The following is a 27,105-nucleotide window of genomic DNA, read 5'->3' as shown; positions in this document are numbered from 1 at the left end:
TCCATGTTGGACTAGAAACCCAAAAGTTCGTTTAAAGAATGACTTGTTATAAAAGTCACCCGTTCTCAACATACGACTCAATGATTTCAGCTGATTTATGGAATTGTGCAGCCATCGGCAGAGTTTCTACTTCAGCACATTTTGTCGCTTCCCCAAATTCCCTTGAACCTCTTTGTAGTCATTTCCTAATCCCTGGTCCCCATGACTGGGTCTGAATAGAATGAATATTTGGAAAGCAGACTTCATGGTGTTTACATTTTCATGTGTTTGGGACTTTATATAGTGGACTATTGTGTTCATTTTGTGACAAGTAGAGAACAGATTGCGTTCTAGGGATGGTTTTTTTGGGAAACATAACAGTAGTCCTGTTTATGGCTCTCCTTGAATTGGTTAATCTGTGTTGGTGAGCGGTATTTGCTACCAGACCTTGTCTGGTGAGCAAAAGAAAAGCAATTTAAAAAAATCTGCTATTAAAATCGAGATGATACATTTTCACATAATAATATGTGGAGTTAAGTAATGAACCATCTTTATTAATTAATTAATTTATTTTTGAGATGGAGTTTTTGCTCTATTCCTTGGGCTGGAATGCAATGGCGTGATCTCAGCTCACTGCAACCTCCACCTCCTAGGTTCAAGTGATTCTCCTGCTTCAGCCTCCTGAGTAGCTGGGATAATAGGCGCCCGCCACCATGCCTGGCTAATTTTTGTGTTTTTAGTAGAGACGAGCTTTCTCCATGTTGGCCAGGTTGGTCTCTAACTCTTGACTTCAAGTGATCCACCTGCCTTGGCCTCCCAATATGCTACGATTACAGACATGAGCCACGGCTTGACCTCAGCCATTTTTATTCTTTCAGAAATGTGATTGATAACAGTAAAGCCGCACTCCTCACGTGCCTGAAATATCCCTCATTGTCTTCTTCAGGTGGCAAGGGCTCTGGAACAGCCACATAAAGGTGAGGACAATTTTTTTTTCATTGATTGATTGGTTGGTTGATTTTTTTTCTGTTAGAGGGGTTAGCATCCATGTATCTGAAATTGAAATTCAAGAGGAGAGACAGACACCTGTACTAGTTTTCTCTTGCTGCCAATGATCACATTACCACAAATCAGTGGTTTGAAACCACAGAAGTCTGGAATGAAGTGGCCGGGTTCTCTGATCAGAGTCATGTGAGGCTAAAATCCAGGAATGGGCTGGCTGTGTTTTTTTAAAATCCCATTTAAAACATCCACACCAGATGTGGATGAGGCTTCTGAGGGTGTCCGTTAAGTACAGATCTTTGACATAATTCCCTTTCCTCCGTCGACCTGTGAAACTGAACGAACAGCTTATCTGCCCCTAATGTGAAATGACGGGACAGACACGGAATAACAACTACAGTGATTCTAGTTCAAAATGAGGGAACAAGGAAGGGATAAAGAAGTCACTGACCCACAATTGTTTGGAAATGGAGCTGGGCAAAATCCAGCAGGAGTTTTTAAACTAGGATCCACAGCCTGGGACCGACCGGCTGTCCTGTGAGTCTTTGCCTCTGGGCTCTCTGCTCTGCATTTCTTGAGACCATGATTGTTCATCTCTTTTCTCACACTCTTTTGTGTATGGCTCCTATTGCACTGAAAATGTTTTTGAGATTCATCCGTGTTGTTTTGTGTGTCAGCAGTTTGTTCCTTTAGGCTTTCCATGGAATGAATGTATCAGTTTATTGATCCATTGTTGTATTGACAGATGCTTGAATGTTTCCAGTTTTTCCTATTATGAATTAAAGTGCTATGAACATTCTTATATAAATCATTTTCTGGACATATGTTTTATTTTCTCTTGGATAAATGCTTAGGAATTACTGAGTCATAGAGTAGGTAGTTGTTTAGTTTTGTAAGAAGATGCCAGACATTTTTCCCCAAAGTGTTTATACTATTGTACATTCCAAGCCTTAATGTATGAAGGTGAGAAAGCTTTTGCTACTTGCAAAGAGGCCTGTCTATAGACATGTAATTTTTTCTAACTGGAGACAGGCTGATGACTTCAGGGACATGAGCATGGGATACAGGACACCTGTCATGACCACCAGCATGAAGTTGGGATTCAGGAAGGAGGTGAATCGTATAAGGAATCCTGGGACCAGCATGAGCTTCTGTCAGGGCACAAAGGGCACTGAAGTGAACAGGGCATAGGGCGCCCTGGTGTCATAGTAAGAAAGCGTCTCATTGGTAAATGAGACCTTTACCCTTGGGGAGGTAAATAAATTCCTTGTTCCTTCTTGGTTACCCCTGAAGATAAGGATGGCCAAACAAAATAATATCATATCTGCAGAAAGTCAGATCTTGGTAAGATTTACTGGTAGGGAATCCAATGTTAATGCCAAGAAGCAGCGGCCAGTTGGGATCCAGTGTGAGCCTGTGGATCAAGGTGCGTACTCAAACACAGAGAGCTTTTTGAAAGATGTTACCAGTGGTTTTTCCAGGGCAGAGATGGGTCCTCTATCTTTTTCTCTAACCTAGCCCATATGCTTAGCTGAGAAGGTTTCTTCATGTCACTTTAAATGATGATGTCCCTGTTCAGCAATTTTCTAAACATTCTTTAGACAGGAATTTTATGGGCATTCTCCATTGCATTAAGCTTAAATTTAAAGCATCTTATGGTTTTATTGCAAAGGGTCGCCTTGTTTCCTTTTTAAGATGATACAATTTATAACATGTAAGTTTGCTTGTTAAAAAAAAAAAGAAAGAAAGAAAGAGGGAGGTAAGGAGGGAGGGAGAGAAGAAAGAAAATCAACAAAATTTATGTACGGCAAGTACACCAAAAATTACAAAAAATTGCTTTAAGAAATTATGAAAGAACTAAATTAGTGGGGAGATAAACCTTGTCATGGATCAGAAGAGTTATGTTTAAAAAGTCAGCTTTTCATCAGTTGATTTCCAGATCCAATGCAATTCTAATAAAAATTGCAAGCAACATTGTGGTAGAAAATTACAAGTTGATTCTACTATTTATATGGTAATGTCAGTGATCAAGAATAATAAAGGAGCAATATTATAAGAGAATAATGGTGAATGAATTCACTACCTATTTCCAGAATTACTCTGCAGCTATGAAAATCATATGTTTTGTTGGAAAAAAATATATATATATCAGTGGAAGGAAAGAGAGTATCCAGAAATAGATACTCACATATATGTCTAATTAATGATTCTTAGGACATATGTATGTATACAAACGTGTGTGTGTATAGACACACACACACACACACACACCTTTTTGAAGATTATGTATCATTATGTCCAAATAGGGAACATTAAGAGAACATAAAAGGAAACTACAATATAGGAGATATCATATTTATCTCCAACAAAGGGTTTTTTAGAGTGTGTGTATATGTGTGTGTGTGTGTGTGTGTGTGTGTATGTGTATGTATATGTATATAGCACTCTGATTAAAGCATAATGAAACAGTTTCTCTAAAGACTTGAATAGATACTTCAGAAAAGAAGATACATGAATGGTCAATTAGCATAGGAAAAGATGCTCTACTGTTTAGTCATCAGGGAGATCAATCAATACAACAATGAGATACCAGTACATATCCATGAGAATGGCTAAAATTTAACAGGCTGAAAGTAGCACATGTTGGTGAGGATATAAAGCACTTACAAGTGTTATACTTGTAGGAGTGAAAAACGGTATGACTCCTTTGAAAGTCTAACAGTTTCTTAGAGGTTAAACATACACAAATCAGATGGACAGTCCTTCGATTCCTAGGAATTTACATACTATTGTCTGCACAACGATCTGTGTGTGTTTCCAGACTAAACTGAGGGGCGGGCTGCTATGTCTGGTGGCCCAGCAAGGAGATGCAGATGAACTGGGGAGGAAGAGAGTTTTTACTTCTGCAACTGGTTACAGGGAAAAGGCCTGGAAATTATCACCACACCAACTCAGAATTACAAAGCTCTCCTGAGCTTATGTGCCTTCTAAGCTATATGTGTATATGGAAGTTGCATTCATCTAAATACATAAGTGATTAACTTCTTTTAATCTAGAACTAAGTTCTGAGTCCTGAAGACCTTCCTCTGGAGCCTCAGTCAATTCACTTAATCTAAATGGGTCTAGGTGCTGGGGACCCTTATCTTGTCTTCTGCTAAATCACAGAGGTTTGGAGAGTTCCTTCAGACCTCCAATAAACTTGTTCGTGGAGGCCTGGGGAGTTTCTTCAGACCCGCAATAAAACTTGTTTAATGCTAAATGACTCCTTTAAAAGTGCCTTTGTAATTTTGTCATGCTTTAAGGCTCAGGAAAATCCTAGGCAAAACTCTTGGTGGGCTTTTGTTACATTCCAGCCTTTGTATAAGGGCACTGGCTTTTTGTTTGTTTGTTTGTTTCCTCTTAATATTTGATTGGACCACTCAGTTGGTATGAAACAGTTGTCAGGAGGCCTGTGGTAGTGAGACCTGGCCTGCCATGTGTGGATGCTCATGGTAGTTTCTTCATACTAGCCCAAACGTGGAGGATAGAAATTTCCAATAACAGGTTTTGAAAGGATAAACAAATATGGTATAGCCACACAAAGGAATACTACTTATCAATTACAAGGCATGAACTCTTGATGCAAATACTCATATGGATGGATTTTAAAATTACGTTGATGCATGAAAGAAGGCAGACACAAAAGAACACAGGTATAATTTCATTTATAGAAAATGGTTAAAAAGGAAATGGACCTGAAGTGGCAGCGGCTCCTTGGGGCCGAGGGTTGAAAGACTGATGAACTGCAAAGGGGTCCAAGAAACTTTGGTGTGTAGGGAAATTCCTCTATCTTGGTTGTGGCAGTAGTTCCATTAGTGTATGCATTTGTAAACATGCATTGAATTACACATTTTAAAGTGATGCAATCTGTTGTACCTAAATTGTAACTTAATAACATTGATTTCATCATCTTAATTTCTCCATACTAGCAATTAGCAGCTAGAAAATGAAATGCAATAAAACATAATAGAGATTAATAGCCGGAATCATTACATGCTTAAGAATATATGCAGTGAAGCAGGTACAAGGCTCCTAAAAGCAATTGGTGAGAAAAATGAAAGAAGGCTAAATAGAGAAATATATGTCATTTTCATTGATTGGAAGATTCCATGTTGTTAGCGTATTACATCAACACAATTCTGATTGCTATTTCTAGTAGGAGATTTTAAGGAAATTTAAAAGCTAATTTCAAAATGTATTTGAAAATCAAGGAACCTAGAATAGGCAAGTTGGTCTTGAAGAAGCAATAAGTTGAAGGACTTACTCTGCTAGATTTCAAACCTGATATTAAAGCTACAGTAATTTTAAAACGGTAGTACTGGTGTAAGTATTCATAAGTATATCAAAGTAAAAGAATACAGACTCAAACAATACGCCCACATATGAAGTTATTTAATTAGTAGAATCTTTTTTATTCATAAAAACATCCCTCAAAACAAAAAAGTTTTCCAACCACACACAGGAGGAGTATGAGTAGGGGAAGGTGTCTGTCCATCTATCCCTGGCCCCCAGCCCATGTGGTTTTGGCAGCAATGAGGGGTGTGGGGTAAGGGCTCCCGAAATTAAAATGGTATATGTGTGTATGAGAAGGAAAGGGGGGCAAACTGTGGGGAGCAGTGGAGGGGAAGGAACAAAGGAGGTCAGTACTGGGAACGCTGAAGGAGGGAGGACATTTCATAACATTTATTGTTGGTGAAACTGCCGTGGACACCTTCTTTGCCCATCAGCAGGCCTAGCGTCTTGGCAGTCATGGTGCCGGTGACATTGAAGGTGGGGGCTCCACCGATGCTCTTCGTTTGAAGATCCACAGTCAATTCCCCATCCTGCAGCAGTGAGTCCGGGACCACAGTACATTTCTAGCCCCCAGTGTCAGCCCATTCACAAAAAAGCTTGACCGGTCTTTGCCAACCAGGACACCAAGCTCAGCTGACGTGATGTTCATAAAGGTTTTCCCTGGGATGGTGGCCCAGATGGAGGGCGAGTCCTTGTTGCCCACGATGGCCGCGTCCTAACAGGTCCGGTCCGCCAGGAGGCTGTGGATAGAGGCATCCGCCTGGCCGTTGTGCTGCTGGGGGGGCTCCTCTGGTCGCTGCTGCTGGGGCCGCCTGGGCTGGCGGGCAGGGGAGGCGGAGAGCTCGGGGCAGGCGCTGCCGTCTTCACCATGGCTCTGCTAGCTGTGCAGCGGCCCTCGCACCGCCCTATATATATAATATATATATAATACTATAAGTTCTAGGGTACATGTGCACAATGTGCAGGTTTGTTACATAGGTGTACATGTGCCATGTTGGTTTGCTGCACCCATTAACTCGTCATTTACATTAGGTATTTCTCCTAATGCTATCCCTCCCCCAGCCCCCCACCCCAGGACAGGCCCTGGTGTGTGATGTTCCCCGCGCTGTGTCCGGGTGTTCTCATTGTTCAGTTCCCACCCGTGAGTGAGAATGTGGTCGCACCGCCACTTCTAAATGTTTTAAAAACAAAGTCGCCAATGCCCTTCATTGGGGAAATGAAAGACTTTTAAGTAAAACGATTTTGAGTGAAATAATATTTGTTGTTTTAAAAAGTTAATATTAACAACCACTCTCCATCATACTTTGAAATTAACATGTGAAAATTCAAATTAGAAACCTTGTAAAGGAAAATGAGAAATAGTTTCATGAACTTGAGATAGGAAAATATTTCTTAGACTAGATACTGTAGCACTCACCGCAATAAGAAATCAAGTGAATTGCACTTCATTTTTAAAAACCTTCTGCTTATTATGTTGTTGTTTAACAACTTAAAAGCTATCTGTAGACCAGAAATAGCAAATAATTTTAATATAGCAAAAAAATATATATTTGAATGGACGCATTCAAAATATATAAAGAACTCCTATAGATTACAAAGAAAATGACAAACACCCCAGTAATAAATGAACATAAAAATCTGAGAAGATATTTCCCATAAGAAGATGTCTAACTGAACATTAAGCGTGAGAAAACCAACATAGGATATCACTATACACCTGGTAGAATGGCTATAATTTAAAAGACCAAAAATATTAAGTGTGTGGGAAAGCAGAGCAACGGGAAATGGCCTACATCTTTCATAGCAATGTAAAGTACTACAATTACTTTGCCATAGTCTGGGTCTATTTTCTTCCCATTCACCAAGCAACTCCATCCCCAGCTATAGATACTCAGGAAAATAAGTACGTATCTTCACAGAAATAATTGTATGAGAATATTCATAGTTACTTATACACAGTAGCCAACAACTAAACCTGTCACCCATCAGAAAAATGGATCTCAAATTGTGTGATAATCATGCAATCAATAGGATATAACTTGGCCAAAACAAAGTGAAACAAGGGAAAAACACAAAGAAATTAGTGTCATATATAACCACCTGAGTAGGAGAAGTGAAAACAAGAGAACATAGTAAATGATTCCATTTGTTTATTTTTTTGAGATGGAGTCTCACTCTGTCCCCCAGGCTGGAGTGCAGTGGCACGATCTCGGCCTCTGACTCCCGGGTTGAAGAAATGTTCCCTGCCTCAGCCTCCCAAGTAGCTGTGATTACAGGCACCTGCCAGCGCGTCTGGCTAATTTTTGTATTTTCAGTAGAGACAGGGTTTTGCTGTGTTGGCCAGGCTGGTCTTGACCTCCTGACCTCAGGTGATCTGCCCACCTCAGCCTTGCAGTCTTGGGATTACAGGCATGAGGCACCAGGCCCAGCCAAAATGATTCCATTTTTATGAAGCACATGGTCAAGCAAAATTAATCTGTGGTGGCTGCTCTAGTTTAAATATTAGTCCCCTCCAAATCACATGTTTAAATGTGGTCCCCAGTGTTGGAGGTGGGGGTTAATCGTAGGTGTTTGGGTCATGGGATCGGATCCGTCATGAATAGATTAATCCCCGCCCTGGGAGAAGGTAGTGAGTGAATTCTCTCTTAGCTCCTGTAGGAGCCGGTTATTAAAAAGTGCCTCTCACCTTTACTTGCTGTCTTTTGCTTCCTCTCTCACCATATGATCTCTGCACACTCTGGTTGCTTTTCACCTGCTGCTGCAAGTGGAAGCAGCCTCAGGCCCTCATGAGGAGCAGATGCGGGTGCCATGCTTCTTGTGCAGCCTGCAGAACTATGAACAAAATGCACCTCTTTTCTTTATAAATTACCCAGCCTCTGGTCTTCCTTTCTAGCAGGACACAGAGACTAAGGCAGTGACAACATTCAGAATATCTTCTTCATTTGGGGGATGAGCATTGACTGGCAAGGACCACATCAGAACTTTGTGGCATGGAGGAAAATGTTCTCTGTCTTTAACTGGGTGTTATTATACAATGTATAATTATATTAAAATGTGTTAAGCTGTACTTTTAGGTTTTTTGCAGGATACTCTATGCAAATTATACCTCAGTGAAGAACTGTTAGCATACAACAAAGAGAGAGATAGAAACACTCAAAAATTGAAAATTGACAGAAAATAGGTAACAAATATTTAGCCTGGAAATAAGAGGGATCCATTGAGAAGAAACCAAAAGCAATGGAATAGAACAAAGATTTAAAAAAGTATAATACAAAAGAGTTTTAAATTTCAAAGTTTGAAATGGTATTAAAGTGGCACACTCTTTCCTTGGGAAAATCAAGTGAGAACCATAAATTCTGAGACGAATTCCAGCAAAGGTATGTAAATCAGTTTGATCTAATGGTACAAGAGTAGCTTTGAAGGCCAAAAGGAACTGGTTTCTAATTCTTATTCCTCTCCTCACTACTTTTGTGACCTAGGGAAATTTTCCAATCTTTCTGAGTTTGTTTTTTCATCAGGAACAGGATAATACCTAAGTGACAGGCTAGTTCATAGATTTAAATATGATCGCATGGCAGCAGACATGAACTATAATTAATTGTTAAGAATATATTTACACTGAACTCTCCTTTATCCATGTGAAAATTGTAGACAAACAACAATTGACAAAGGATAGACAGAATGTTCTAAGATAAATATTATTCCTTTGTTTCTGGAAAGAAGTCACACATATAGTAAAAATAATTAGAGAGGACCTAGTTCATATTGAACAATCTTCCCCAAACCCTGAAACAGGTCTACTTTCTAACACCAGAGATGTCTTGACTGAGTCCAACCCCTGGAATTTCCTCTGTCTGGAATAGACAGAGGAAGTTTGCTCCAGCCTTAGAACAGCATGGACTGGCAAGTGTTCTCAGAGAGGCTCTCAGCGTCAACTCTAAAGGGCCTGAGGAGTATGTGCAAGTGGGTCGGGTTAAGGCCAAGCTGAACCACACGACCAGGGCTCTTACCAGCGCCAAAGTCAGTGGAAGGATATCAGTCCCCAGAGCTCTGCTACAGGCCATGGATGCTGCATGGAGGGGTGGTGAGCCTATGAATAACAATCAGGAGAAACATCGGTAATGGACAGGAGGCATAAATAAACCATGTCCACCCTCCTCTACAACCCAGGAAAGTTCTCCTTCAAAAAACGATGTCTTGAAGAAAACAGGTACAAATCTTTGTGACTTTGGATTAGACATTTTTTAAGTAGGCACAAACAATCCAAAAATAGATGGAGAAATGGACTTCATTAAAATAAAAACTTATATGCTTCCAAGGACAGTGTCAAGGAAGTGAAAAGATAATCCACATCATGGGAGAACTATTTCCAAATTATATATTTGACATAGGTCTAGTACCTAGAGTATATAAGGAATTCATATAACAGAGCAAAAAATGACAAACAACCTAATTTAACAATGGGAAGAAAGCTGTGAGTAGAGGTTTCTCTAAGGAAACACACAAATGGCCAAGAAGCACATGCTAAGATGTTCAATGTTTTTCATCATTAGGAAAATGTAAATTTAAACCAAAATGAGATACCACTTCACACCCAGTACTATGACTTAAGAAAAAAATAAAGACAATATATGTTTGGAAAGTTATGGAGAATATGGAATTCTCATATGTTACTGTTGGGAATGTAAAATGGCATAGCTACTGAATTTGGTGAACAGTGTGTGAGTTCCTCAAAAAGTTTAACAACAACAACAAAAAAGTTAAACATAAGGTGACATATGATGCAGCAGTTGCACTCCTAGGCTTATAACCAAGAAAATGAAAAACAGGTGTTCACTCAAAAACTTGTACAAAGCTGCTCATAGCAGCATTATTCTTAATAGTTAAAAAGTGGAAACATCTTAAACCACCATCAGTTGATGAATAAACAAAATGTGGTGTAACCATATAGTGGCATATTATTGGGCCATAAAAGTTCATGTACTGATGCAGGTTACGAAGGATGAAACTTGAGAACAGTATGCTAAAAAACAGATGAAAAATGCCACAGTTTGTTATTCCATATAGAGGAGGTGCCCAGAACAAGTACATCTCTATCTAGAGAAAGTAGATTAGTAGTTGTCAGAGACAGCAAAAAGGGGGGAATTGAAGAGTGACTGCCCGTAGGTACAGGCATGGATTTTGGCATTATGAAAATATTCTGGAATGAGGTAGTGGTGATGGTTGTGAAACTTTTGAAATATGGTAAAAGACTGAAATGTGTGGTTAAAATGGTGAATTTTGTGATATATGAATTATACTATAGAAATAATGCTAACAGTAATAAAGCAAAGTGTCTTTCCACATCTCCATGTCCTGTATTTTCTTTTTTTTTCTTTTTTTTCTTTTTTTTTTTGAGACGGAGTCTTGCTCTGTCGCCCGGGCTGGAGTGCAGTGGCCTGATCTCAGCTCACTGCAAGCTCCACCTCCCAGATTTACGCCATTCTCCTGCCTCAGCCTCCCAAGTAGCTGGGACTACAGGCGCCCGCCACCGCACCCGGCTAGTTTTTTGTATTTTTTAGTAGAGACGGGGTTTCACGGTGTTCGCCAGGATGGTCTTGATCTCCTGACCTCGTGATCCGCCCGTCTCGGCCTCCCAAAGTGCTGGGATTACAGGCTTGAGCCACCGCGCCCGGCCCCATGTCCTGTATTTTCATTTAAAAAAAAAAAAAAGGAAAAAAAAAACATTTCAGGCCAGGCTCAGTGGCTCACTCCTGTAATCCCAGCACTTTTGGAGGCCTAGGTGGGAGGATCGCTTGAGGCCAGAAGTTCAAAACCAGCCTGAGCAACATAGCAAGACCTTGTCTCTATGAAAAATAAAAAAATTAGCCAGAAATGCTGATGTGCGCCTAGAGTTCCAACTACTTGGAAAGCTGAGGTAGGAAGATCGCTTGAGCCCAGGATTTCGAGGTTGCAGTGATCTATAATCACCGATGCACTCCAGCCTGGGTGATAGAGCAAGACCCTGTCTCAAAAAGGAAAGAAAAAAAGAAAGAAAAAAAAAAAAGCATTCACTTTAATAGTAAGTGACCAGAATGTGATGCTGGCAGCATGTTGTGAGGAAATGTATTAGATGAAAGAATTTAAATTCCAGAAGTTTTCCTTTTTTTCAGAAATGAGGTAGTTCAGTGCTATCAGTGGGTACCCAAATTGAGTGCACAAATCTAAGGTTTGTGCTTCAACTTCAAAAACTCAAACTAATAACAAACTTGGCCTTATGAGAAATCATAAGTATTTTTCTATTTCCATGAGAATGTAATCTCAAAACAGGAATCAGAAAAATATTAAGTCCAAGGCATAACACCTAAACCATTGCTCATATTTATTCTTTCTAAATAGAGCAAAGTGTAAAATCATCTCCATAAAACATACACTGTGGTTATAAAAAGGCAAAAGTCTTAGTGAGAATCATTGGTATTCCATAGAAGAGTGAATTAAACACAGCCAAGGGAAGACCCAAGTCTCATACTTCTCTTGTATATTCCAAAGTTTCAGGGAAATTCCAGGTGATAGAGGTTATTTCCCATAATGTTAAAGCAAGGTTTCAGACACTTGAGAAATTTGGTCCCAGTCCTCTAGGAGGGCACACCTCTGTCCTGGGTAATAATCCAGGTATGTATATTCTTCCTGTGACTCATTCTGGTCATTCTTCTAGCATCACAAAAACCAAAAAATGGAAATATGTCCACATACATGCTTTGCTATCCCTCTTCTTCAGGTTTCTTACCTGTTACGTATGGATAATAGCATTACCTTAAGGATTATGGTGAAGATACAACGTCCAAATATGAGCACAGTTTTGAGCAAAATGCGTTGTATGAATTGGTCAGTGAATATCTACTAAATAATTATGTGAATATTTACTGAATTATGTGGATCCTATCAATAATGACTGAATAATGACTGTGATTGCTTTTATTGGCAGTGCTGAAAACTCATCCCTGTGTGACCTCAAGTAAGCCATGTAACTTTGTGAACCTGCAGTTTTATCATTTTTAAAATGAAGAAACTTGACAGATTTTCATCATGACACAGAACGTCAGGTCTCCCAGACCCCGGAAAATACATTTACTTAAAGCTGTTGATACATCTCAAAGCAGTATCCTTCCAGTGTCATTGGAGGACAGTGCGGGCTGCAGTGAGGCACCCCTTCAAATGGGATTGATCCAGTCCTCGTTCCTTCACTTCCACATGAATGCTGAGCGGCCCAGGATCACACCCAGTGCACCCACAACTCAGGCAAGTCCAGCAGCCAATCCTAGGAGACCTGGGCTACAGAACAGTCTCCCAAGTTCCAGGCTCACAAAACCTCGGTGGGGATGGAAGCTGAGAAAGTGAGGAGGTGGCTCGGGATTGCTCTTTCCTACTCATTCCTCTCATCTCAAACTCACCTTCTGCTGCACCACTGAGGATCACCAGCCAACCCTGACCGTAACCTCGATCTTGCCATGTTCTGTTAGTGAAATGAAACCAAAAATGAATGATGTTAGTCCAACTCAACAAAATATATATCAAAACATATTCCATAAGAGCCGCTCATGGCCCTGTTCTTTCCAGTATATGGGAAAACAAAAGGGAAACAACCAAATAGCATCAGGTTTATGAAACTTCCTAAGATAGATGGTCATACATGTTTTCAGGAGATCTCTATATACATGAATTTGATCACTTGATCCCTTGAAAAGAGCTCTTGAGGCACTAGAATGACATCCACAATTGACAAGTATGAAATGTGGTGCTCAGTGCCATGAAAATACAAATCAACCCACATAGAGGAAGAGCTTTGGACATAGGGATGTCAAACTGGTCTAGAGTGTAGTGAAAGCCAAGATGCTTTTCTTACTGGTGCCCCAGTAGGAAAAAAGAAATCAACATAACAATGAGATGCAGCAAGAATAATACTGAGACAGGAAAGAAAACATTTTTAAAAAATGAATTATTCATTCACTTTCTAGTGGATACAGAAAAAACTGCAGAAGATGCAGAGGATATCAGTGCAGGCTAAAAGTTTCATATCTTACACTTGCAGAAAAGGCTTAAGATCTGTTTTAACTGGGAGCAGGTGGGGTGACTTCATGACTGCCATTAAGAAAATATAACCTGTTGGGAAACTGTTTCTGCCTTGATGATGTTGTACAGACAAGAGATAAACAGTGAGGAATGTGCTTAGATGTATTGGGAAAGAGATGGGTCTGTGGCATTGTCACAAAGGTACATGAATATTGAGAGTGAATGCTGAAGGAATGAGCCCATTGGTGGTGACCCTCAGGTGAGACCAGGGTGCCTGTGTTTCAGCCAAGCCAGGGCAATTGGAACGCAGGCTCCTAAGATTCCGTGACACCCCCACCTTCTAATTCTGTTATTGCAACTGCAGACCGTTACCTGGCACGCTGGCCACAATCTTCCTCACTCTTGTGAGACTCTGAGCGACTGGCAGTGCCTTAGCTCTGAACTCAGACACCTCGAACCTTGTTTTTGTGGTTAAGGATCCTAAAGTGCTGTGGGGACTGATCTCGTTTTTCTCAACAGTAAGTTAAGAATTTCAGTTACTGCCATCCCTCAGTCCTGATTCAACCTATTTGATTTCACCGGTTTGTAACCCATCATGTGTTTGGGTTTCTTCTCCCCAGTCCCTGACTCCACGTCTTCTGCCACACACGTCAGCATGGTGGTATATGCGGGCCCTTGGTCCAGTAAGAAGGCAGAGATGAACACTCTAGAAATCAACGAGAAATTGCGCCCCCAGCGGACAGAGAACAAACATCAGTTCCTAAACAGCAAGGAGAAATTTCTTGTAACTCAAGTGGCCTACTTTCTGACCAAGGGGCAGAACAGTTACAGTAAGTTCCATAGGCTCACCATCACAAAAGTGATGAATGATGTCCTGTCTTCTCTCTGAGAAACTGAATTCTCTCTCTATCAAAAATAATTTAATCCTTCCCTTACTTCTAGGAAAATAGAAATGGGTATTTTCACATTTTGTTAATGTTAGAAGACAGAGGTACCAAAGTATTTTGAAACTTTCCCTGTTTGCCGTCAGGTGGGGATGGACCTAGAGGTAGAATAGCAGTTATTGATTTCGGACACAGGCACGGAACCACCTGTTTTCTCCAAGAGGCTAAATCATGTTTTCAAGAATCCTCTCTGTACCATATAAGATCCGGCAGACAAATGACATCTAGTCTGTTGTTCTAAATGTCTGGGACTAGTGAACTTTTATTCAGTTCAAGCTTCTGTTGAGGCCCAATAGGCAAAGCTCTGTTCTAGGGACCCTGAGGGAAATTTGGTGATAGTACACAGTACCCGCTATGTGGGGTCTCAAGAGGAGTCTGCTTCTAATAGAACCTGTGGTATCTATAACCGATAGCATCAAGAGCAGGGAGTAGGGGCCGTGCAAGGTGGCCCAGTCCTGTAATCCCAGCACTTTGGGAGGCTGAGGTGGGTGGATCACGAGGTCAGGAGTTTGATTCCATCCTGGGCAATGTGGAGAGACCCCGTCTCTACTAAAATTAGAAAAATTACATGGGCATGGTGGTGGGCACCTGTAATTCTAGCTACTCGGGAGGCTGAGGCAGGAGAATCCTTTGAACCCAGGAGACAGAGGTTGCAGTGAGCCAAGATCACGCCATTGCACTCCAGCCTGGGTGACAGGGCAAGACTCGTCAAAAAAAAAAAAAAAAAAAAAGAAAGAAAATTAAAAGAAAAGAAAAAGCAGAGAGTACCCTGGTGAGAGGGAAGTCCTGCTTCCTCGGGCACAGGCTTTTGTTCCTCAGAAAGATCGCACCCCAGGATGTGTGGAAGTAGTAGTGCAGTGTGCAGAGCAGGAACCCTGAGTCTGTCTCCTGGGCTGCATGCAACTTGCTTGTCCTGTCTGTCCCTCAGTTTCCTCATCTGTTCATAGGGTGCTACAGTAATACCTACCTCTGTAAATTGCTGCAATGAGTTACATGAGTTATTTCTTGTCAATCTCCTGGAACATTTATTGGCACAGAGTAAACACTATCTATTAGTTCCTCATTCTACTGTTTGTAAATTAACACAAACTTTGTTAGTATTAGGGCATATTTCCTTCATGGTCTTGTGGTCTTATGTCTCATACTTTATGTTTCTGTTATGATTGTTAAAATCATATCTGCAGATATGATTTAAAAATCAAAGATTTTTAAGATCTTTGACAGATTTGTCCTTGAAATTCCCGAACGGAAACCATCAGTCCCATAGTCCTAGGGGCCTTCCCAACTGTCCAAGAAATCTCTACTTCATGCCCCAGTGCAGTGTTTTGCAGGAGAGGCTACAAGGCTTGGGAAAGTGGCCCTGCATGCAGAGTCACACCTCAGGGGCTGTGAATTCTGACTCCACTTTATTGTGATTGAATCATCTTGTCAACTTCCTTGATGTGCCCTTCAGTTTCGGTTTTGTTTGTCTCTAAACTTTGGAGGATGGGATGCCAGAAAGTCGGGAGACTGAAGAGTAAAGTGGTGGAAATCCCTGCCTGGAGCCTGGTACTGGGGTCAGTTGTGTCCTTGGGATGGACCTGGCTCCTGCCCTGTAGGCAGTGACCACCGCTGTGTGTCCAGCTTTTCACTGAGGCCGGTGTGTCTGTCTTTTCTCAGACTATGAAGAGTGCAAAGACCTCCTAAAATCTATGCTGAGGGATGAGCTTCAGTTGAAGGAGGAGAAGCTTGCAGAGCAGCTCGGGCAAGCTGAAGAGCTCAGGTGAGGGGGCCCTATGCAGGCAGGTGGGCAGGTGTGTAAATCTCTGAAGTACAGCCGCTCGGCGGGGTGAAGTAAGAACTAAGCTGGGTCTGGGGAAGGGCAGGAATTGCCATGGCAGGCTCACAACACACAAAGATTTATGAAACAGAGAACAAGGATAATAATAAGTTATCGGTTGCAGTTGTTTCTCAGAGCCATGATTTCTGTTTTTGAAAGAAGTAATTGTTGAGGTGAAATTTGCATAACACAAAATTAACTAAAGGAGTGGGAACCACCCAACAGCATTCAGTGTACTCAAAATGGTGCGCTATCACCAACCCACTTACCCTTAGTCAGAATCACCTCCTGACTGACTGCGGCTTCTCATCCTTTCGGTCAATCACAAGACTTCTGGAGCCTGTCATTCTTTTCTTCTTTCATCTTTTCGACTGGTCCTCTCTGCACCGGGCCTCATTTCTGTCCATGGCTTTGCATCTAGAGACTGCGAGACGCACTATGTGTATTTTCACATGGAAATGTCCATGGCCAGAGTGAGGAACTGAAAGGATGAATGTCTTTTTGAAAGTGAATAAGGAAGGCACCTACTTTTGTTTACAGAAGGGAAAGATGAATGGAACATCGTCGAGGATCTTACAGGAGCACTCTGTCGTATAGACAAAGCCTGTAAACCATTTTTTGTTCTTTCTCTTGGCCACAGACATTTGAAATATGTGCTGACCTTCTCCTTGGAGGTCTCCTTGAGGACATTGTCTCAGAAATCTCTGTCGCAATATTTGAACTGATCACTCACCCCTTTCCACTGTTAAATTTTCTCTACTATGTCACCTTAGGCAATATAAAGTCCTGGTTCAGTCTCAGGAACGAGAGCTGAGCCAGTTAAGGGAGAAGTTGCAGGAAGGGAGAGATGCCTCCCGTGCATTGAATCAGCATCTCCAGGCCCTCCTCACTCCGGATGAGCCGCCCAACTCCCAGGGGAGGGACCTCCGAGAACAGCTGGCCGAGGGCTGTAGGCTGGCACAGCATCTCGTCCAAAAGCTCACCCCAGGTAAGGTTTCCATAGGACCTGATGACCCAGAACCCCAGACTTATGAGAGACTCCAGACCTTCGTACTTTCACAGTGACAGTTGTATCGGTGGTGTTTTTTTCCACTAAACATATGTGGCCATGACATGACCAGGACTTCCTGGGTGAGATCAGAGATGGGAAACCCTGCAACCTTTGGGGTTGGAGGTCACAGTATTGGGAATGTCCCTCCTTCCCTGATGGAAGATGGTCTTTGGAGCCAGAGGCAACATGTCTCTAGTTGTAAAGGAGAGGAATGAGGCTGTGACAGGAGGGTGCTTGTTAGAGTGAAAAGAGCTCTGGGCTAAGAATGAAGGTTCCCAGGCTGTCTCTTTGGCAATGTTCTTAGTAAGTGTTGGTGAGTGAGTGATTTTTCCCTCGTGAGATTCTCTCTCTCCATCTGCAAAGGCAGGCACATTGTCTCTTGCAAGGTTCTGAAGCATCCAAATGTGGCAACACTTACGACTGCTTTTAAAAATGAGATAAAACCCTTCGCCGTGTGGTGTTGGGGAAGGCACTTGACGTGGGAGCATTTGGTTGTAGGAGGTGCTTCAGATTGGAGCACTCCCCATGGAGAGCATGTCCCTGAATAACACAGGAGAAGCCACATGGAGGGCCTGTGAAGTCTCCTGATACATAGAGGACTGTAGGGCCAGTTTGTCCTCTCCTAAGAGAAAGAATTAGGTTCGAAATGCGAACTATGACAGGACACCGAGCCTGTGCCTGGGAATCAGATTTGTGGTGGGATGATGGAGACAGCTGCCAAAGTCCCGAGAGAGGCTGCGCAAGTCCCCAGTGATATAGGCAACAAAGGGTCTTTTCAATATTTGGCCACATCTTGATGGTGGCCCTCCAGAGCAGAAATGAATTGCCTGATGGAACAGGAAACCATGCCAGGGCATTTTGTTAAAGTAAAACATGAGGGCTTTCAGTTGAATGGTGACCCATGCCTAGATGTTCATGTCTCTGTGCACATTGGGCTGACTGTGCTTCTAGAGTGTGAAGTGGGAAATATCTGAATCAACACTTCTGTATTTACAGAAAATGATGAAGATAACGATGAAGATGTTAAAGTTGAGGAGGCTGAGAAAGTACAGGAGTCATGTGCCCCCAGGTAACCCTGAATAATCAGGAGCAAGTAATGGATTTTGACATATGAAAAAGGTCTAAGAGGCACACCCTCTCTGGCATCTATGATGAGCCAAAAGTCTGCATTCCCTTGGCCACAGTATGTGAAATTCAACCCAGCTTAGACACAGGGTGTGGCAGCTGTTGTGTTTCTCTGTGTGTGGCGAGTGTGATGTCTGTACTGAACAGGGAGAGCTGAGTCTTCTTCTTTCTCAGCTCCTATCTGTCCAGTGCAATGAACACCAGTTGCTCTCTTCCTCTCTGTCTCCCGTGGCTGCCATGCTGTGTTGCAGAGAGAAGAGGATTGCCTGTTCCCTCTTAAAGGGAGCCTCCTGTTTGCTTTCTGTGACCACTCTCCTAATGCCTCCTGTCAAAACCGGCTAGGACTCCCTGGGGTCCAATCCCTCTGTGTTTAATCTTCTGGCATCTCTATCTCACCTCATCAGGGAGGTGCAGAAGGCTGAAGAAAAGGAAGTCCCTGAGGACTCAGTGGAGGAATGTGCCGTCACTTGTTCAAATATCTATGGCCCTTCTGAGTCCAACCAGCCTCACAAGAACTCCAAAATCACATTTGAGGAAGACCAAGTGGACTCAACTCTGCTTATAGACCGTGGATCGTCTCCAGATGGATGGCAGGATGCTCTAAACCTTGTCCCAGGTAGCCTCTATTTTCCTTGTGTCTCATACCTCTGTCTAGGCTACGGAAGATCCATTCTGAGTACAGGCCGTATAGGTACATATTGGTTTACTCAGAAACTAGGATGAAGCTAGCTGCGGTGACTGACATATATATTCGCAGCACTTTGGGAGGCCCAAGTGGGAGGATCATTTGAATTCAGGAGTTCAAGAGCAGGCTGGAGAATATGGTGAAACCCATCTTTACAAAGAATACAAAACATTAGCCAGGCATGTTCCTTTGCCCCTATAGTCCCAACTGCTCAGGAGGCTTAGGTGCGAGGATTGGCTCAGATGATCCTCCCACCCTCATTCACTTTTCTCAGGCTAGACTCTCTCTCCTTTTCATTGGCTTGTCTTAGCTGTTAATAAGAAGTCTCTGGCTCACATCTGTAATCCCAGCACTTTGGGAGGGTGAGGTGGGCAGATCACCTGAGGTCAGGAGTTCGAAAGCAGCCTGGTCAACATGGCGAAATTGCATCTCTACTAAAAATACAAAAAATAGCTGGCATGGTGGTTTGTGCCTGTAATCCCAGCTACTTGGGAAGCTGAGCCACGAAAATCACTTGAACCCAGGAGGTAGAGGTTGCAGTGAGCTGAGATCGTGCCACTGCACTCCAGCCTGGGCGACAGAGTGAGACTCCCTCTCAAACAAAACATAAAAAACCAAAACCAACCAACCAGTCAAACGAAAAATTTAATGAAACAAAAAACAATCTCTTGAGCTACACAGAAACATTCGCCTCTCATGGAGTAAAATGTTCAGAGCCCAGCCTTCCTTTATGGAAACTTCTAAGCAAGAAAAGGGTGGAAGTGTTTGTGTCCTGATTTCAAGGTGACTGCGTAGCTCAGACACGTTGACTTAAAGGAGATCAAGAGTGGAGATGAGAAGAGTGAAACCAGGGAAACAGCATCTTCAAATCAGTGGACAAGGCTGTCAGTGACATCCCTCAATCCTGATTCAACCTATTTGATTTCACCAGTTATAAACCCATCATGTGTTTGGATTTTTTCTCCCCAGTCCCTGACTCCACCTCTTCTGCCGCAAACATCAGCATGGTGGCATCTGCTTGTCCTTGGCCAAGTGAGAAGTCAGAGATGAACACTCCAGAAATGAACGAGAAACTGCGCCCACAGTTGGGAGAAAAGAAAGAACAGTTTAGAAACACTAGAGAGAAATTTCTTGTAACTCAAGTGGCCTACGTCCTGGCCAACCAGCAGAACAGTTATAGTAAGTTCTATAGGTTCACCATCACAAAAGTGATGATGTCCTGTCTTCTCTCTGAGAAACGGAATTCTCTCTCCATCAAAAATAATTTAATCCTTCCCTTACTTCTAGAAAATAGAAATGGGTATTTTCACATTTTGTTAAAGTTGGAAGACAGAAGTACCAAAGGATTTCGTAACTTTCCATGTTTGCAGTCAGGTGGGGATGAGCCTAGAGGTAAAATCTCAGTGATGGTTTCAGACACAGGCACAGAATGACCTGTTTTCTCCAAGAGGCTAAATCATGTTTTCAGGAATCCTCTCTGTACCATATAAGATCTGGCAGACAAATAACATCAAGTCTGTTGTTCTAAATGTCTTGGGCTAGTGAATTTTATTCAGTTCAAGCTTCTGTTGAGGCCCAATAGGCCAAGCTCTGTTCTAGGGACCCTGAGGGAAATTTGTTGACAGTACACAGTACCCGCTGTGAGGGGCGTCAAGAGAGTCTGCTCCTAATAGAACCTGTGATATCTATAACCGACAGCATCAAGAGCAGGGAGTAGGGGCCGTGCGAGGTGGCTCAGTCCTGTAATCCCAGCACTTTGGGAGGCTGAGGCAGCTGGATGACGAGGTCAGGAGTTTGATTCCATCCTGGGCAACGTGGAGAGACCCCGTCTCTACTAAAATTAGAAAAATTAGCTGGGTGTGGTGGCGGGCGCCTGTAATCCCAGCTACTCGGGAGGCTGAGTCCAGAGAATCCTTTGAACCCAGGAGGCAGAGGTTGCAGTGAGCCAAGATCATGCCATTGTACTTCAGCCTGGGCAACAGGGCAAGACTCATCAAAAAAGAAACAAACAAAAAAGGCAGAGAGTAGCCTGGTGGGAGGGAAGTCCTGTTTCTTGGGGCACAGGCTTTTGTTCCTAAAGAGGAAGAAAGATGTACCCAAGAATGTGTGGAAGTAGCAGTGCAGTGTGCAGAGCAGGAACCCTGGGCCTGTCTCCTGGGCTCCATCCAAGTTGCTTGTCCTGTGTGTCCGTCAGTTTCCTCATCTATTCATAGGGTGCTACAGTAATACCTACCTCTGTAAATTGCTGCAGTGAGTTACATGAGCTATTTCTTATCAATCTCCTAGAACATTTATGGGCACAGAGTAAACACTATCTATTAGTTCTTCATTCTACTGTTTGTAAATTAACACAAACTTTGTTAGTATTTGGGCATGTTTCCTTCATAGTCTTGTGGTCTTATGTCTCATACTTTATGTTTCCGTTATGATTCTTAAAATCATATCTGCAGTTATGATTTAAAAATCAAAGACTTTTAAGATCTTTGACATAGTTGTCCTTGAAATTCCCATTAAAAGGGAAACCATCAGTCCCATAGTCCTAGGGGCCTTCCCAATTGTCCGTGAAATCTCTACTTCATGCCCCAGTGCAGTGTTTTGGAGGAGAGGCTGCAAGGCTTGGGAAAGTGGCCCCGCATTCAGAGTCAGACCTCAGGGGCTGTGAATTCTGACTCCACTTCATTGTGGTTGAATCATCTTGTCAACTTCCTTGATGTGCCCTTGAGTTTCGGTTTGTTTGTCTCTAAATTTTGGAGGATGAGATGCCAGAAAGTCAGGAGACTCAAGAGTAAAGAGGTGGAAATCCCTGCCTGGAGCCTGGTATTGGGGACAGTTATGTCCTTGGGATGGACCTGGCTCCTGCCCTGTAGGCAGTGACCTCAGCAGCATGTCCAGTCTTTCACTGAGGCCAGTGTGTCTGTCTTTTCTCAGACTATGAAGAGTGCAAAGACCTCCTAAAATCTATGCTGAGGGATGAGCTTCAGTTGAAGGAGGAGAAGCTTGCAGAGCAGCTCGGGCAAGCTGAAGAGCTCAGGTGAGGGGGCCCTATGCAGGCAGGTGTGCAGGTGTGTAAATCTCAGACGTATAGCAGCTCGGAGGGTAGAAGTAAGAGCCAAGCTGGGCCAGGGGAAGGGCAGGAATTGCTATGGCATGGTCACAATACACAAAGGTTTGTGAAACAGAGAACAAGGACAGTAGTAAGTTATGGGTTGCAGTTGTTTCTCAGAGCCCCGTTTTCTCTTTTTGAAAGAAGTAATTGTTGAGGTGCGATTTGCATAAGACATGATGAACCAAAGGAGTGGGAACAACCCAGCAGCATTCAGTGTAGTCAAAATGGTGTGCCATCACCACCCCAGTTACCCATAGTCGGAATCACCTCCTGACTGACTGCGGCATCTTATCTTTGACCCAATCAATGTTGCCTTCTGGAGCCTGTCATTCTTTTCTTGTTTAATCTTTTCAATTGGCCCCGTCTGCACTTGGCCGCATTTCTGTATATGGTTTTGTATGTAGTCACTGGAAGATAGACTATGTGTATTTTCACATGGAAATGTCCATTGCCAGAGTGAGGAGCTGAAAGGATGTCTTTTTGAAACTGAATAAGGAAGACACCTAATTTATTTTAGAGAAAGGAAAGATGAATGGAACATCGTCGAGGATCTTACAGGAGCCCTCTCTGATATAGAGGAAGCCTGTAAACCATTTTTCCTTCTTTCTCTTGGCCACAGACATTTCTTTAAACGTGTGCTGACCTTCTCCTTGGAGGTCTCTTGAGGACAGTGTCTCAGAAATCTCTGTCGCAATATTCGAACAGATCACTGACCCCTTTCCACTGTTCAATTTTCTCTACTATCTCACCTTAGGCAATATAAAGTCCTGGTTCAGTCTCAGGAACGAGAGCTGAGCCAGTTAAGGGAGAAGTTCCAGGAAGGAAGAAATGCCTCCCGCGCATTGAATCAGCATCTCCAGGCCCTCCTCACTCCGGATGAGCCGGCCAACTCCCAGGGGCGGGACCTCCGAGAACAGCTGGCCGAAGGCTGTAGGCTGGCACAGCACCTCGTCCGAAAGCTCACCCCAGGTACGGTTTCCATAGGACCTGGAGACCCAAAACACCAGGCTTATGAGAGACTCCCGACCTCCATCCTTTCACAATGTTGTATCATTGGTATTTTTTTCCACTAAACATATGTGGCCCTTCCAGGACTTCCTGTGTGATATCAGAGATGGGAAACCCATGGGTTTGGAGGTCACAGTATTGCAAATGTCCCTCCGTCCTTGGTGGAGATGGTCTTTGGCGCAAGAGGCAGCATCTCTCTAGTGGTAAAGGAGAGGAAGGAGGCTGTGACAGGAGGGTTCTTGTTAGAGTGAAAAGAGCTGTGGACTTAGAATGAAGGTTCTCAGGCTGTCTCTTTGGCAATGTTCTTAGTAACTGTCGGTGAGTGAGTGATTTATCCTTCTTGAGTTTCTCTGTGTCCATCGGAAAAGGCAGGAAAATTGTCTCTTGCAAGGGTCTGAAGCATCTAAATGTGGGAACACTTGTGACTGCTTTTGAAAATGAGATAAAGCCCCTCGCCATGTGGTGTTGGAGAAGGCACTTCACGTGGGGGTATTTGGTTGTAGGAAGTGCTTCAGACTGGTGCACTCCCCATGGAGAGCATGTCCCTGAATAACACAGCAGAAGCCACATGGAGGGCCTGTGAAGTCTCCTGAGGCATAGAGGACTGTCGGGCAAGTTTGTCCGCTCCAAAGGGAAAGAATTAGGTTCCAAATGCGAACTGTGACACAACACCAAGTCTGTACCTGGGAATCAGATCTGTGGCGGGATGCGGGAGACAGCTGCCAAAGTCCAGAGAGAGGCTGCACAAGTCCCCAGTGATATGCGGAGCAAAGGGTCTTTTCAATATTTGGTGACATCTTGATGGTGGCCCTCCAGATCAGAAATGCATTGCCTGATGGATCAGGAAAGCATGCCAGGGCATTTTGTTAAAGATAAAACATGAGAGCTTTCAGTTTAACGGTGTCCCATGCCTAGATGTCCATGTCTCTGTGCACATTGGACTGACTGTGCCTGCAGAGTGTGAAGTGGGAAATATCTGAACGAACACTTCTGTATTTACAGAAAATGATGAAGATGAGGATGAAGATGTTAAAGTTGATGACACTGAGTAAGTACAGGAATCATGTGCCCCAGGTAACACTGAATAATCAGGTGCAAGTAATGGGTTTTAATATATGAAAAAGGTCTAGGAGGCACACCCTGTCTCTGGCACCTGCAATGGGCCACAAGCCTGTATTCCCTTGGCCACAGTATGAGAAATTCAACCCAGCTTAGACACAGGGTGTGGCAGCTGTTGTGTTTCTCTGTGTGTGGTGAGTGTCATATCTGTACCGAACAGGGATAGCTGAGTCTTCATCTTTCTCTGCTCCTATCTCTCCAGTGAAATGAACACCGGTTGGTCTCTTCCTCTCTGTCTCCCATGGCCGCCATGCTCTGTTGCAGAGAGAGGAGGAATGCCTGTTTCCTCCTAAAGGGAACCTCCTGTTTGCTTTCTGTGACCACTGTCTTAATGCTTCCCGTCAAAACCTGCTAGGTCTCCCTGGGGTCCAATCCCTCTGTATTTAATCTTCTGGCATCTCTATCTCACCTCATCAGGGAGGTGCGGAAGGCAGAAGAAAAGGAAGTCCCTGAGGACTCAGTGGAAGAATGTGTCATCACTTGTTCAAATAGCTATGGCCCTTCTGAGTCCAATCAGCCTCACAAGAACTCCAAAGTCACATTTCAGGAAGACCAAATGGACTTGACTCTGCTTATAGACCGTGAATCGTCTCCTGATGTACGGCAGGATGCTCTAAAGCTTGTCGCAGGTAGCCTCTATTTTCCTTGTGTCTCATACCTCTGTCTAGACTACGGAAGATCCATTGTGAGGACAGGCTATATACGTACATATTGGTTTACTCAGAAACTAGGATGGAGCTAGGTGCGGTGACTCACACATATATTCGCAGCACTTTGGGAGGCCCAAGTGGCAGAATCATTTGAATTCAGGAGTTCAAGAGCAGGCTGGAGAATATGGTGAAACCCATCTTTACAATGAATACAAAACATTAGCCAGGCATGTTCCTTTGCCCTTAGAGTCCCATCTGCTCAGGAGGCTTAGGTGCGAGGATTGGCTCAGATGATCCTCCCACCCTCATTCACTTTTCTCAGGCTAGACTCTCTCTCCTTTTCATTGGCTTGTCTTAGTTATTAATAAGAAGTCTCTGGCCAGGGTCGCTGGGCTCACATTTGTAATCCCAGCACTTTGGGAGGACACGGTGGGCGGATCACCTGAGGTCAGGAGTTCGAAAGCAGCCTGGCCAACATGGCGAAATTGCATCTCTACTAAAAATACAAAAAATAGCTGGCATGGTGGTTGGTGCCTGTAATCCCAGCTACTTGGGAGGCTGATGCATGGGAATCACTTGAACCCAGGAGGCAAAGGTTGCAGTGAGCTGAGATCGTGCCACCAGCCTGGGCGACACAGTGAGACTCCCTCTCAAACAAAACATAAAAAACCAAAACCAACCAAGCAATCAAACAAAAAAATTAACGAAACAAAAAACAATCTCTTGAGCTACACAGAAACATTGGCCACTCATGGGGTAAAAAGCTCAGAGCCCAGCCTTGCTTTATAGAAACTCCTAAGCAAGAAAAAAGTGGAACTGTTGGTGTCCTGGTTTCAAGGTGACTGCGTAGCTCAGACAAGTTGACTTAAAGGAGATCAAGAGTGGAGATGAGAAGAGTGAAACCAGGGAAACAGCATCTTCAAATCAGTGGACAAGGCTGTCAGTGACATCCCTCAATCCTGATTCAACCTGTTTGATTTCACCAGTTATTAATCCATCATGTGTTTGGATTTTTTCTCCCCAGTCCCTGGCTCCACCTCTTCTACCACAAACGTCAGCATGGTGGTATCTGCGGGCCCTTGGTCCAATGAGAAGTCAGAGATGAATACTCTAGAAATCAATGAGAAACTGCGCCCTCAGCAGGCAGAGAACAAACGTCAGTTCATAAACACCAAGGAGAAATATCTTGTAACTCAAGTGGCCTACTTTCTGGCCAAGGGGCAGAACAGTTACAGTAAGTTCCCTAAGCTCACCATCACAAAAGTGATGATGTCCTGTCTTCTCTCTGAGAAACGGAATTCTCTCTGCATCAGAAGTAATGTAATACTTTCCGTACTTGTAGGAAAATAGAAATGGGTATTTTCACCTTTTGTTAAAGTTGGAAGAGAGAGGTACCAAAGTATTTCAAAACTTTCCATGTTTGCAGTCAGGTGGGGATGGGCCTAGAGGTAAAATCTCAGTATGGTTTCAGACACAGGCACAGAATGACCTGTTTTCTCCAAGAGGCTAAATCATGTTTTCAGGAATCCTCTCTGTACCATATAAGAGCTGGCAGACAAATAACATCTAGTCTGTTGTTCTAAATGTCTCGGGCTAGTGAACTTTTATTCAGTTCAAGCTTCTGTTGAGGCCCAATAGGCAAATCTCTGTTCTAGGGACCCTGAGGGAAATTTGTTGACAGTACACAGTACCCGCTGTGAGGGGCGTCAAGAGGAGTCTGCTCCTAATAGAAACTGTGGTATACATAACCGACAGTATCAAGAGCAGGGAGTAGGGGCCGTGCAAGGTGGCTCAGTCCTGTAATCCCAGCACTTTGGGAGGCTGAGGCAGCTGGATCACGAGGTCAGGAGTTTGAGACCAGCCTGGGCAACATGGAGAAACCCCATCTCTACTAAAATTACAAAAATTAACGGGGCGTGGTGGTGGGCACCTGTAATCCCAGCTACTTGGGAGGCTGAGGCAGGAGAATCCTTTGAACCCAGGGCAGAGATTGCAGTGAGTCAAGATCACACCATTTCACTCCAGCCTGGGCGACAGGAGAAGACTCCTCAAAGAATAAACAAAAATGCAGAGAGTACCCTGGTGTGAGGGAAGTCGTACTTCCTGGGGGAAGAGGCTTTTGTTCCTATAGAAGAAGAAAGATCGCACCCGAGAATGTGTGGAAGTAGCAGTGCAGTGTGCAGAGCAGGAACCCTGGGCCCGTCACCTGGGCTCCATCCAAGTAGCTTGTCCTGTC

The 27,105-nt window shown here is 43.3% G+C and overlaps 1 protein-coding gene and 1 pseudogene across 8 annotated transcripts in view; one reads left to right on the top strand and one right to left on the bottom strand.

Moving 5' to 3' along the window:
- Positions 1 to 27,105, top strand: part of LOC106995464 (NBPF family member NBPF3) — a 45,951-nt gene that overhangs the window by 4,113 nt on the left and 14,733 nt on the right. For 2 of the 8 annotated variants that reach the window (XM_077972744.1, XM_077972726.1), the window contains exons 1-12: positions 13,724 to 13,880; positions 13,983 to 14,192; positions 15,966 to 16,068; positions 16,899 to 17,113; positions 18,173 to 18,245; positions 18,706 to 18,917; positions 19,956 to 20,165; positions 21,915 to 22,017; positions 22,847 to 23,061; positions 24,103 to 24,148; positions 24,637 to 24,848; positions 25,894 to 26,103. In XM_077972744.1, coding sequence (XP_077828870.1) covers positions 14,018 to 14,192; positions 15,966 to 16,068; positions 16,899 to 17,113; positions 18,173 to 18,245; positions 18,706 to 18,917; positions 19,956 to 20,165; positions 21,915 to 22,017; positions 22,847 to 23,061; positions 24,103 to 24,148; positions 24,637 to 24,848; positions 25,894 to 26,103 — 1,774 coding nt within the window. In that variant the 5' untranslated portion in view covers positions 13,724 to 13,880; positions 13,983 to 14,017. Of the gene's footprint in view, positions 1 to 857; positions 957 to 12,277; positions 12,592 to 13,573; positions 13,881 to 13,982; positions 14,193 to 15,965; positions 16,069 to 16,898; positions 17,114 to 18,172; positions 18,246 to 18,705; positions 18,918 to 19,955; positions 20,166 to 21,914; positions 22,018 to 22,846; positions 23,062 to 24,102; positions 24,149 to 24,636; positions 24,849 to 25,893; positions 26,104 to 27,105 lie in introns of those variants that run through there. The other 6 variants (XM_077972764.1, XM_077972757.1, XM_077972736.1 and 3 more) reach the window with 5 other exon arrangements.
- Positions 5,661 to 9,377, bottom strand: LOC100423473 (profilin-1 pseudogene; annotated as a pseudogene).

The sequence above is a fragment of the Macaca mulatta genome, chromosome 1 (genome assembly GCF_049350105.2).
Source record: "Macaca mulatta isolate MMU2019108-1 chromosome 1, T2T-MMU8v2.0, whole genome shotgun sequence".
Taxonomy (NCBI): Eukaryota; Metazoa; Chordata; class Mammalia; order Primates; family Cercopithecidae; genus Macaca; species Macaca mulatta.
This window is presented reverse-complemented; position numbering and strand designations above follow the sequence as displayed.